A 13,169-nucleotide genomic window follows, 5' to 3' on the forward strand; every position below is an offset into this window, starting at 1 on the left:
GTGCTGGGAGACAGTCTCTTAAACACACGAAGGACAGACACAGGGAAGAGGTGATGTGATCCGAGTGTGTTACATATGGAATACCATAAGATATATATTCTACTTGCTATGTAAAAAGATAATTTAATACTAATAAAAATGACAAACCATTGAGAGAAGACACCCGATGTCAGCCTGCTGGGCGGCCAGCTATCAGACTTGCGGGACCCTCATTTCTGCGGAGGGAGAACTGCAGGCGCTCCCAGCACTCCCGGCTTCCTGTGTAGCCACTGGACCTCTATACTCAGGACTTCAGTCAGGCCCAGTGCTCAGTGCAGAGTCACCTGCAGAGGACAGCCGGTCCTCACCGTCACTCCATCTCCAGATCCCTGAAGTTAGAGGTCACGGCAGGGTGTCTGGAAGCTTCTGTAAACCAACATGAACTCTGAGGCTGAGTTAGACTGTACAAGCCAGACAACTCAGATGTGTGTCACACATCGCCAGAGCGCTGGCTGCCCCATATCCTCACTTCACATTTAAAATGCAAACCTCGGTAAACTCTAACAGCTGGGCAAAGATGGGTCTAGGCTTGACCTAGAAGGCAAAGCTTGCTTTCCCAACAGCATCAGGAAACTGTCAGGGTTCAGGGATGGCACACTGAGTCAGCAAGCACAGTGAGATTCGGGCTGAGAGGCCGCAGCAGGGACACAGCATGTGCCTGGCATGGGTGAGGAATGAGGTGGAATACAACCTCCCACTCGCTCTCTACCTTCCACTGACTCTGTCGGATGCTGGGTATGCAAGTATTTCAAAGAAAAGAGTGTACAATAAAGGCTTTTTTTTTTTCTCAAATGGCTGCTGAGTTTATTTCCTTAATCAATAATGGTCCTGGCAAAAATTAGTTAACCAACATTGAGACATTTGTAATGAAATTTTAAAAACCCATGATACCTTGATAGAAATTAGAGTTTACACAAACAAAAAGAATTCCTCAATATTGCCAGCAAATATAGAATGAGTGTTGCACATCTGACGGGTGCAGCAAGGCATTTATACATTTACATTTGACACCTGACCACGTTTCCAGTTTCCATAATATCTTCTCTCCAGATTTAAAAAAATAGTATGCTGATTTCTATAACAAAGCTTTTTTTTCCGTACAAAAATCAAATAATGGCCAACAAGTCACAACAGTGCAATAGGTAGAGGCTAACGAAAAATCGCACCAACAGGTGCTGAAATAAATACTAACTAGGAGTAGACCGGAGCCCTCCTGTGGGTTTGTCGCTCACTTTAGAGTGTGGGATTTGTCTTCAGAGCCACAGGGGACCTCCCTGGGGGCCACTCATCTGACAGTGAAATCCGGTTGCCTAAGAGTCCGGCCTCCCAGACCGCTGGGAGCAGTCGTCCAGGTTAGAGGCAAACACCAGGGGGGGTCAATTACAGTTACGCTTTCCTTCCTTCCGCTCAGTTCTGTCAGAGTCCTTAAGCAGCCCCTTGAGATGACATGGACAGGTGAAAGTTGTGCATGACAGCATCTACATGGCTTATCCTGGCAGAGGTGTGGGTATCCCAGCCCAAGCTAGCAACTGAAGTCACTGTGGAAGGTGACTTTCCTGGAAGGTCAGTGTGGAAAAGGACCCTGGTGTGAGAAGTGTCCTGTGCAACCTCAGGGTCAAGGTGGTCATCTCTGACCACCTCTGAGAAGAGGCCCTTGCTGCTCCCTGGCAGTGAGTGGGTGGCCTGCCCTGCCCAGGCTGGTGGCAGGCTGCATGGTAACCTCCGTCTGCAACCAAACTGGGCCGTCCTGACTCACACTGACAGACCCGGAGCTGGAAAAGCAAAGTGGTACACACAGGGCAGGTACAGGGAACCCCAGCGAGAGCCTTTTTGGCCAGTCAGAGAATATGAGGCAGCTCCCCACTGAACAATCTGCACCAAAAGGTGTGGAAGGCACAAGCAAGAGTGGCCAGGGACCCTGCAGGGCTGGTGAGACCACGAGCGTCCACAAGGCAGGCGCAGAAGTGACCTGGTTTGGTTCCCACCCTTTGATAAGAAAGAGATCCTGATTCTGCTGTGATTTAAACAACAACAAAAAAAAGCAAAAAGTTTTTTGGTTTAAAAAGAAGCCACTCAAGGGTTAAAATAGTTATTTTTAACAAAGAAAATTAATTTTCAAATAAGCTGACACTATCTGGAAATACCTGTGTTCCCTGCAAGCCCCCCACCCCCGAGTGTCCACCCCTTCACTCTCCCAGGACCTGAGCCTGACACGGAGTCAGACGTGTGCAAGAGCGAGCGTCTCTGAGAGCCTTCACAGAACGCTGCCCGGCAGGACAGGCAGCGGACTCTCGCTTACAGTACGATGCACAGGGCCGGGGCAGTTCAGATGGGCGTCTCCTTCCGGTCTTTGCTGGGCGAGGGCTTCGCCTGCTCCTTGGCTGCTCTCACCTCGAGGACACCTTCACAGGGTAGTGGGCCTGTGCCCCCTCGCCTCTCGGGCTCCTCCTCCTCCTGGAGCTGCTGCTCAGACTTGGCTCGCAGCATCTGGAGCAGCCGGAGCTGCACTCGGAGCTCAACGATGGCCTCCCGCTCTTCATGGACTGCCTGGTTCAAGTGATTGTTCTTTATCTGAAAGAATGAGAGGGAGGGCAGGTACCACTTAAGCAAGGTCAGATGGACAAGGAATCAGGGCAGAAGAACACAGGACAGGCTGCAAGCAAGCTGTCCTAAGCAAGGGTCCAGTTCTACTTCAGACGACCTGACTGGTCAGCACAAGACAGGAAGACAAATAAATACCACTGGAGGCCTAGTGACAAAGCAGTAAACACACTTAGAAAACAAGGCACCGACAGAACCATTGCTGACTAAGTACAGTGCTTCAATGGCTTCTTTCCTCACCCTGGTTTCTGAGAAGCCCACCAGGGAGTAACACAGGTAATTTTAACAGCACTGAGGAGAGGGAATGAGAGCGGGGATAAAAGCTGAGACCATTTTCTCTGTAAAATCTGTCCTTGTGTGCTGTGCTCGTTCAGCAGTAATTTGTACAGCGACCACCCCAGCCATCAGAATGCCCTCTTCTTCGTCAGTATTTCCCAGCATCCTCAGCAGCTGGGTGTGCCCTCTAACAGACACCTTTGCTCCAATGAAGTGAGCACAGGCACCAGCCCCACTGCCTACTCAGTGTGACACTGGGTGTGCCTTGACCCTTTTCTCCCCTACTGAGAACGTGGCAAGATTCAGGGCAGCCGCTTTGGCCCAAGCAGAAAAAGCTGTGTTAATGGGCCTACACATTATGCACAACAAAACACTACACAATTCTGCTGTCTGACTTTCTGTTCAGGAAAGCAAGAGCAAACTAAGGCACCCATGTGTCTTCTCCAGGGCAGAATTCCCATAAGGCACCCATGTGTCTTCTCCAGGGCAGAACTCCCAGGATCCCTGTCTTACTCACACGAGCTTCCTTTTCTGATTTGGTTTTTCAAGACAAGGTCTCAACTCTATCGACCAGGCTAGCCTCAAACTCAGAGCTCCACACCTGCCTCTTGCTTCCCGAGTGCTGGGATCACTCAATGGGTGCGGATACACGGCTGGGTGCATGTGAAGGGAGCTGGCGTCAATCCAGGTCCTCAGGCCGTACTGCCTCCACCTGCTGGGCCATGTCACTGGATCCCTACCTGCTTCTTCCCCAGGAGAGCCATCTGCTACAAGTGTTAAGAGCATCACTGCCCCTCACTCGGCCCACCCTCCCAACAGTGGACAGCAGCGGTGGGCAATTCTTAAAATACTATTTTTATTTAATGTGCATTGGTGTTTTACCTTCATGCGTGTCTGTGTGAGGGTGTTGGATCCCCTGGAACTGAAGTTACAGACGGTTGTGAGCAGCCATGTGGGTGCTGGGAACTGAACCTGGTCCTCTGGAAGAGCAGCCAGTGCTTTAACTGCTGAGCCATCGCTCCGGCAACAATAGTTTTCCTATCTTTTTGCTGTGATTTTTCAAGCCCTGACTGTCCTAGAACTCACTCTGTAGACCAAGCTGGCCAACAACTCAGAAACGCCTACCTTTGCTTCCTGAGCCGCCATGCCCAGCCACTGTGCAACTCTAGACTCCCCTGTGCACTTGCCTGGCAGTTGAGTGAACATGGATGAAGCAAAGGCGTCCTGTTCACCCAGTCGTCCTCACAGGAGACAGTGTGACAATGTTTTATTTGGGATGAGAAAGGAAATTACTTGGACAGTGTTTCCTTCTCAGTGGAGCTTCCCTGGCATTTGGTCACATCTGCTGCTCTGTGGGGCAAGGACTACAAGACAACTGTCCCTCAGTTTACAATGGGCCGATTCAAGGGACTCACTTTCTCCACTGCAAGGCCACGGAGGTCTGTGGCCAGGCACCATTCAGCTTTTATAGGCTCACTTATACACCAAGGCTAGACGGCCTAGAGCACACGCCCCATCCTGGTAAGAATGCTCTCTCTCAGGGGGCTGGAGAGACAGCTCAGTGGTTGAGAGCACTGACTGCCAGAGGTCCTGAGTTCAGCTCCCAGCAACTACATGGTGGCTCACAACCATCTGTAATGGGATCTGACGCCCTCTTCTGGTGTGTCTGAAGACAGTGATAGTGTTCTCATATACATAAAATCTTTAAAAAAAAAAAAAACAAAAAACAAGGTCCTTGAATTCTCCTCCACAAGTCTCCAGCAGGAAAATAGGTGGTTTGTGGTCAAGAACACTTGAAGTTGCTGATTCCTGGGTACTGTCCCCCAGACTTACTTCTAACTCTTCATTCTGCCTCTGTAAGTCTTCCAGAATGATCTGCAGCTCCTCCTCATCCTCGCTCTCGCTCTCGCTGTCAGAGGAGTACTCCTCTGTCTCGCTGCGGCCATGCTGGCGACTGTGTGGAGACAAGGGAGCGTTATGGAGTACTCAGAGGCCAGCTAGAGAAGCTACCTGACCCAAGGCTGTGTAAGACCTTCTAAGGAGCCCACAGGGACTGACATTCAGAAGCCCAGTTCTTTTATAGGAATGGCTAAAACACTGGTTCTCGACCTGTGGGTCTCAAACAACCCTTTCCCAGCGGTCGCCTAAGACCATCCAGCTGCATATCAGTATTTACATTATGATTCATAACAGTAGCAAAATTACAATTATGAAATAGCAAAGCAAATAATGCTATGGCTGGGGTCACCACAACGTGAGGAACTGTTGAAGGCTTGGCGCATTAGGAAGTTGAGAACTACTGACTAAAACAGCTCTGCTCATGTAAACCACAACATGGCTGAACCTTCCAGCCCCGTGTGCCCTGTACCTCTGGATCTCCGCAATCTCAGCTCGGAGGCGGTCAATCTCTTCTTTCTCCGAGGCGATCTGACGACGCAGAAACTGCTCCATGGCCAGGAGCTCCTCCTGCTCAGTCAGGATCTCATTCTCCTGAAACAGTGATAGCGGCTCGGGGTGGACAAGGTTACCACCTCCACCGTGCTATTGTCTCGGAATCAGGAAAAGCTGCCTAGCCATGTTGAGAGAATGTCTAGACAAACGCACACAACGCCAACGAAACGCACACAAGAACCTGCTGCTGCTCTCACAGGCTCCTGTGAGCTGGCCACCCAAGGCAAAGGACCAAATGTCAGCATCTGCTTTGGCTTGCTCAGGGCTGGGGAGGCTGCTCGGCGGTTAAGAGCACTTACTCTTCCTCAGAGGACCCAAGTCCAGCTCCCAGCACCCGCCTCAGGGGCTCACAACCACCTGCTAGAGGAGGATCCAATACCTTCTTCTGGCCCCGTGGGCATCTGAGCATTTGTGTGTGCAACACGCGTGCATAAGCAAACATAACCTAAACACCATCTGCTCTGCTTCCTGGCTCTCAGGATTCAGGGACACAGCGGCTTCTCACAGTGTCACTAGGAAAAGGCCCAAGAGAAGCATGTGTGGCTGGCAGCAATGTCAGGTGCAAGGCAGAGCAGAGAGGAGGAAAGGTTACAGGGTTTCCCTTCCTTCCTCACCATCCCCAGCCATGCCTTTTGGACAGGTCAACCATTCCTTCCTAAACTGCTCGAGAAGAGCCCCAGGGAGAGAGCCTGTCTGCACTCCATCTCGGGTCCTCAGGCCTAGAGAACAGTAGAGCAGAGGAGGACTCGGAAGCACAAGCATCAGCAACTCCCTGCAGACAAGGAGCGCCATGGGCACAGCCCAGGAAGCACTGAAAAGCCCCTGAAAGAGGCCGGTTCTCCACGTGCAAACACACTGACATTCTTTGTCTGCCCTACATGTGGATGGAGCTGTATGCCAAGAAACCTCAGGTGGGAACTCTCAAGAAAATAATCTGCAACTTCTCTCTCCTCAGAGTTTTTGTTTCTGTTTTTTAAATCAGGGACATGCCAACAACACAAACTTCTGTGTAGACTCACAGAGACCAGGAAGCCAGACAGAAGGCAGCTTCTTCTCTACACTTAACATCTCAGCACACACAGTACAGAATAGGAACAAGTTCTTTTGAGCCAGTCCATTACAACTTTGGTTTAAAAAGTCTGTAGTTGAGCTTCTATCTGGAAAGTGAATCCCTTTGGGAAGGGAAAGGTACCTGGGCAAGGAGGATATTTATGACCTCCTCGTTTTCGTTCGTTTCTTCTTTGGAAACATCCTCCTTCGAAAGGCTGGCTATCTCCTGTGCAATCTTGGTCTCACACTCCTGTCAAAGACAACACACGATTTATTGTTCAGCCCACATGTACCACATAGTCAACAAGTGGCCCTCTCAAATTAACAAGATAGGAAACCTCGGCAGCGGTGGCAGCAGCAGCAGCAGCAGCAGGGGACTGTCTGTAATGATGGCTGGACATCTGCTAACCAGGCTTAGAAGGTACTGTAGGTAGGACCAGGCATAGTGGAACAAGAACAGGCCTTTAATCCCAGCACTCAGGAGGCAGAGGTAGGAGGACCTATGTAAGTTCAAGGCCACCCTGGTTTACACAGTAAGTTCCAGGACAGTCAAGACAACACAGAAAGACCCCACCTCAAAAGGCAAAACCCAAACCAAGCCATCAAAGACTGTAATGTGGGTAGAGACCGCTAGGCGGCTCTGTGGTGGACACTTACTTGCTATCAGAAAGCCAGACAACCTGGGTCCCCTCCCCTCCCCAGGACTCACATGATGGAGAGAACTGATTCCGGCAAGTCCTTCTGACTTCCACAGGTATGCCATGGCACGTCCACACCCACGCGCACACTCACACACAAATAAACGTTTTAAAGTAAGGAAAGAATACAACATGGTCACCTTGGTCTATGGCTGCACTATGAAAAATGCATAGTTCTGATGAATACGCTCCCTTAGTCTAGACTACATGAGACATCTTGAAGGGAGCTACTGGGGTGTCAATTGTAAGCCTAATTTAACTAATTTTACCAAATACACACAGTCAAGTAGCCACCCCCACCACCCTGTTAGGAAACATCCCGTTGCTACACCGCTTGTGGTGCCGGACCCTCTCTATCCCCACAGCCTCTGTCATGTCTCAGGGGAGCTGACCAACAAGTCACTCGTCTGTAGCCTCACACTTGGCTTTAAGATGTGCCTGTCTACTGTGCTGCATGAACAGTGGCCGAGTGAGAAGCAGCACGCGGACCCCTCAGCTTATGTCCCCCAGCAGCTGCAGGGCTCCGGCTGCTGCTTCCAGCTGTTACGAAGTTGCCCGTGTTTAGTGAAGGCTTAAAGGTTGCTGCTGCTTCCCCTAGAGGATAAATGCTGTGAGTGGATTTCTGGGGTGTATGATAAACAATCGTACAGTTAATTTCTGGGAAAGTGACAAGAGGATAGCAAGGTTTAAACTGGTGCTAGACTTTGTTCATATTTTCAGTCATTAATCCACTGAATGATATGTCTTTAAGTAAGTTCTCCCTCAAAAGTAAAGCCAGCATGAAGGAACCTGGGTGTATAGCTAAAAAATAAGGCAGCAAGGGGAGGGAATGGTCGGGGAGAGACTACAACTGGTAAAGGGAAGAAGACAAGACAGCCATCTCTTGTCATACCCCCACACTGCTTCTGAGCTCAATACCAAAGTTCTGTGTGTGTGTGTGTGTGTGTGTACACAAACCTGTATAGTCATGTACTTGTGCACACATGGGTAGAGGCTAGAAGTCATTTGTCAGATGTCATTCCTCAGTCAGTTCTCCGACTTAATTTTGAGTCATGGTCTCTCATGGAGTCCTCTGCACTGGCTGGCCTTCAAGCCCAGGGCCCTCCTGCTGTTCCAGTGCTGATCATAGGCATAAGCCATGACACAAGCACATAACTCCTAGGTGTGAGTGCTGTGGACTGAATTCTGTTCCTTACTTTTGCCAAAGCAGGCACTTCACCAACTAAGCCATCTATCTCCACAGCCGTGGGCCTTTGATAACAGACACACAACTAAGAGACACAAAAGGCAAACATCTACCTCTGTCCTATGGCAGGGACCCTTCACGTAGGGCTGCTGGACAGTGCAATCTGCCCTGTGAAACTCAGGCACACGTCCAAAGCCAAGCATGATGTCCCGAGCCTACCATCCAGCACATGCCAGGCAGAGGCAGCAGGATCAAGAGTTCAAGGTCACCCTGACTATAGAACCAATTTGAGACTACTGGGCCACAAGAGAGCTTATTAAAACAAACATACAAACAAACAAACAAACAAACAAACAAACAAACAAGAGGTCATAAGACAGGAAACAAAGGGCAGACCATTAAGTGAGCTAGAGAGAACAATAATATGAAAGGCTTCCTTCCCAGGCTACACATCCTGAAAACTGGGTGCGGTTATGCCAATCTTAGACTTGTCCCCTCAACAAGCACTCTAACCTCAAAGCAAAAGGCCTTAGGTGCCTGTCGCCTCAATAACCCACTACTCCACTCTCCAGGTCTGAGAGGTGCTAACTAGTGTCTGTCTGTAGGCTGTGCTACTCAAATCTGCTGCTGGATCTGCATGTGGCTTGTAAGATCTTTCAGGGTGTGGAGTTTAGCTTTGATGGCTGAAAAACTGAGTCCAAACGCAAGCTTTACACAGCAAACTAGCATAAAACCAGAAGTGGGCCTTGTGCCCTCCCAGCACAGCAGCCACAAGGTGAAGTCTCTACAGCAGGAGCCCTCCTGGGCATCAAGCCCTGAATTTCCATTCAAAACTCAAATTTCTGAGCAGTCTCTCTCCAGAGGTCTCTCACCCTTACAAAGCTCTGTTCAGACACAAACCAGGCAGAAATAATAAAAGCGATCAACTTGTAATTAAAAAAAGAAAATTCTTTCTAAACTTAATTTGATTTATACCATGCTAAAGTATGAATGACATAGAACAAAAAACATTTGTGTGAATAAATTTCCCACCAGAGAATTTAACGCCAACAGACAGGTATGCTCCTTTTAGAAGAAATAACTTACAGCAGTGTATAGAGGGCTCGGCCACACTCCCTGCAGATTTACTACACAGGATATAAGAGAATGACTCACTTGTCTTTTAGCTTCCCTCAGCTTTCTCTTGAGGGCAGTCAGAATCCTCTGTACTTCCCATAATCTTTCTTCTTTAGACAAGTCCTTTATCCCGCCCTGCAGATCTCGATGTAAACAGTTCAAAAGGAACTCCTAGATAAGAAAAAGACACAGAAGCTGCCATCTCACTATCCGACAGCAGCTCAGTTTTCATTCTGCATAGCAACAGCAGCAACTCCCCGCCCCTGCCGACCTCGTACGCTCTCCCATTGGTGATACGGGGGATTAGACCCTCATTCCATTATTCACCCACATTTTTGTTCCTCCTCACAGTAACTGATAAGTAGAGCTCAGCCAACAAGAAAAACAGGCTTGTGGTAATAGTCACACAAGGCCATCAACCGCCTCAAGGTTTTACTCAAGTCTTGAATTTCTTACCAGTCAGTCTGTCTCTCCATCCCCAACACACAGACACACAGACACACACACACAGACACACACACACACACACACACACACACACACACACACACACACACACACAGGGTAAATGATTAAATATCCCTAATTTCCAGTATCTGAGCTGTGAAGCATGAGGGGTGAGGGCATAGAAAAGCAAACATGTCTGAGATCAGCTGTGGCTGAGTCCTTCCCATGTGTCATCTCCCACACTCATCCCCTGAGCTGATCCACTCTAAAATGAGAACACCAAGGTTTAAGGATGTTGAACAATTTGTCTAAAATTAGCATGTCAAGAATGAGCAGGGCTGGAGAGAGGGCTCAGTGGTTAAAAGCACTGACTGCTCTTCCAGAGGTCCTGAGTTCAATTCTCAGCAACCACATGGTGGCTCACAATCATCTGTAATGAGACCTGGTGTGCACTCATATATAAATTAAAAAAAAAAAAGAAAAAAGAAAAGAAAAGAATGAGCAGAGTGGGAATTTAAAGCCTTATGCTATTCCTACCATGGCTGCTCACTTACACCATATGAACTAGGACCAGGTAGAAGTGGAACAAGAAGAGCATGTTCTTCATGCCCATGACAGGAGCAGAGCTCAATGGACAGGTACTTGCATAAGGCCCTGGGTTCCAGCCCCAGCACTGCACAAAACTGGGTGTGGTCCCACAACCTCAACACACAAGAGTCATGGACTACACACAGGAACAGCTCCCTACTCCCCAAGCTAGGGTTCACCAACCCATTCCATAGCCCTTTGTGGGCAGCACAGAACCAGGCAGGGAGGGGCAGGGAAGGGGCAGGCAGGGCAGCACACACCTGTCTCCTGATTTCTTCCTTGATGCCTGCTTGGGTCTCTGGCAGTGTAGGCATTGTGGCCATGTTGGACCAACGCAGAGGTCTCGTTACTTGCTTCAGGACCACGGTGCCAAAGAGCTCTTGCACGTGTGTGAAAAGCACATACAGGACCCGGTTGCTGATCTGCAGAAAACAGATTTAGTGTTGCCTAAGACCATGGAAGTGATCTCTTACCTACCTTTATCAATCACACTGTGCATTAATTCTGGATGCCATGACATCTCTATAGGAGGGACCAAAGATGCTTCACTAATTATCAATTTAAGAGCACATGAAAGCCCTGCTTAAGTCAGGTTCTCTAGTACCAGAAGGGAAGAGCAGTAAAGGACACGAAATGCAGTGCCACTGATGTGCACTCTCCCGTCGTCACCCACTAACTGGACTTAAATACCTACTGGTCACTTCCTATGTACTCTGAGAGCTTCTGTACACACAGTGACCTTCTGAAGAGGTTGGCACCTCTCCGGCACACACGCAGCAACAGGCTCCAGGATGTCCCCGTACTGGGAAGCCAGAGCTGCAGGATGGCTGAACAACCAAGAGAGGACATTTTTTCCTGGCTCAGACTCCCTTGTTCTTGGAGCTTCTGTTGAACAAGCGCTCAGGTTATGGCAACACTGAGTAACAATGCAGCACTGACCAAATTCCAAATCCAGGCTAACAAAAATGATCATAATATTTGGGAAATATGAGAAAGTTTTTAAAATATTAACTAATAACTAATGAAAATATCTTTAGCAAAACAAAGTATCCTCTTATAATAGAGCATAATGACATATGGTCAGGACCCCACATACCAACCAAAAAGAGGACTTTAATTAAATATTAGAGTGGTGCACACCTTGGGAGGAAGAGGCAGGAGGATATCTGAGTGGGTTCAAGACTAGCCTGGTCTGCAGAGTGAGTTCTAGGACAGCCAGGGTTACATAGAGAAACCCTGCCTCGGAAAACAAACAAACAAACAAAAAACAAAGAACAACAAAACAGAGTCACTGTCTCCTTTTTTCATCCGTCCCCCCCTCTCTCTGACACATAGAATATCAGCTCTTCTAAAGACTTTCTTTGAGGAATCAACTGAGTAGAGTGTGACACAGGCACCGTAGGCCAGGAAGATAGCGTTCGTCATGCAAACATAGAGACCTGAGTTCAATATCCCTAATTCACCTTAAAAAAATGTTGGGCATGGTTGTGCACACCTATGCAGGGTCCCTGAAGCTTGCCGGCCAGCGAGGGACCCTATATAAGAAGAAAGGTGGACGGTTGGTGCCTAAGGAACAGGAACAATGTTGTCCTATGACCGCCACATAAACATGCATACATCTACATGTATGGCTACACACACGCAATTCCCACATACAAACATGAACACACATATACAACAGGATGCCAGATATGCATGTGAGTAAAACGAAAACACAAGCAATGTTCCACTTAACTCCCTAACTGACTTCTCAGACTGAGAGGCAACACAGCACCTCTCTCGGGATCCATCGTACAGGTGAAGTCCTCAGTCAGACCTGCCAAGCAAACACCACAGCCCTTTGTGCTTGATCCAAGCAGGTAGCACATTCACACTCCACAAACTATGCTCCTATCTCTCCATGGTGGCACTGCCCACACATGGCCAGAGAAGATCTGTGGTCAGGCTGACGCAATATCCTCCTTGGAGTCACTGTTTTATCTGCGAGTCAGCCACAGACATGTTCTCTAATTTCCCAGTAACAGCACCAAAAGAGTGTGTGTGGACAGGACCCGTACCCGGACGGTTACACCCGTACCAGGACGGTTACACCCGAACCCGGACAGTTACACCGAGTGCGTGTGGCAGCACCGTACCTGGACGGTTGGGCTCAGCACTATGGAGATGTTCTGGATGTTCATCTTGGTTTCCAGCTCCTTCGCGATGACGTGGTCCATGTGCACAATGAGCCAGGAGAGCAGAAGATGGTTGTACTCCGGCAGTTCCCTGAGCAAGCGCTGGAACTCCTGCACTTTCTCCACCTCTGTGGTCCTCCCACAAGCCTCTTCAAATCGGGGCATAAGCTCTTTGGTAAGCAAATTCTCGGGAAGGTCTCGCAGATACTGCTTCAGCAAGCTGGCTACAGTGTTAGGTTCATATTCTTCCAAGTTTGGAGACTCCTCTCGGTCATAGGCTGCTTTCAGCTCATCTACCTTTGATTTGATTCCTTAAAATATTAAATTTAGGAGAGAGAGAATATCAGAATCAGACACACTCCCCCCCCCACCATACACACCTGCCGCAGACACAGGAGCCAGGCTAGGGCATGTGCCTGTGACCTCAGCAGCACTAGAGGCTGAGGCAGGAGGACTGCTGCCAGTTCAAGTCGGCCAGCCTGGGCTACAGTGAGGCCCTTCTCAGAACTAAGCTCAAATCCTCCTGGTAGAATCCGTGTCTGC

At 49.0% G+C, this 13,169-nt stretch overlaps 1 protein-coding gene across 2 annotated transcripts in view; it reads right to left on the minus strand.

Annotated features, from left to right (window-relative positions):
• Positions 1-814: 814 nt before the first annotated feature.
• Ralbp1 (ralA binding protein 1) overlaps positions 815-13,169 on the minus strand; it is a 36,805-nt gene continuing 24,450 nt past the window's right edge. For both annotated transcript variants that reach the window (NM_001393664.1, NM_032067.2), the window contains exons 4-10: positions 12,588-12,937; positions 10,713-10,874; positions 9,457-9,588; positions 6,560-6,667; positions 5,285-5,406; positions 4,750-4,870; positions 815-2,610 (exon numbers count right to left, since the gene is read on the minus strand). In NM_001393664.1, the coding sequence (NP_001380593.1) occupies positions 2,365-2,610; positions 4,750-4,870; positions 5,285-5,406; positions 6,560-6,667; positions 9,457-9,588; positions 10,713-10,874; positions 12,588-12,937 (1,241 nt within the window). In that variant the 3' untranslated portion in view covers positions 815-2,364. The remainder of the gene's footprint in view (positions 2,611-4,749; positions 4,871-5,284; positions 5,407-6,559; positions 6,668-9,456; positions 9,589-10,712; positions 10,875-12,587; positions 12,938-13,169) is intronic.

Source organism: Rattus norvegicus, chromosome 9 (assembly GCF_036323735.1).
Source record: "Rattus norvegicus strain BN/NHsdMcwi chromosome 9, GRCr8, whole genome shotgun sequence".
Lineage (NCBI taxonomy): Eukaryota > Metazoa > Chordata > Mammalia > Rodentia > Muridae > Rattus > Rattus norvegicus.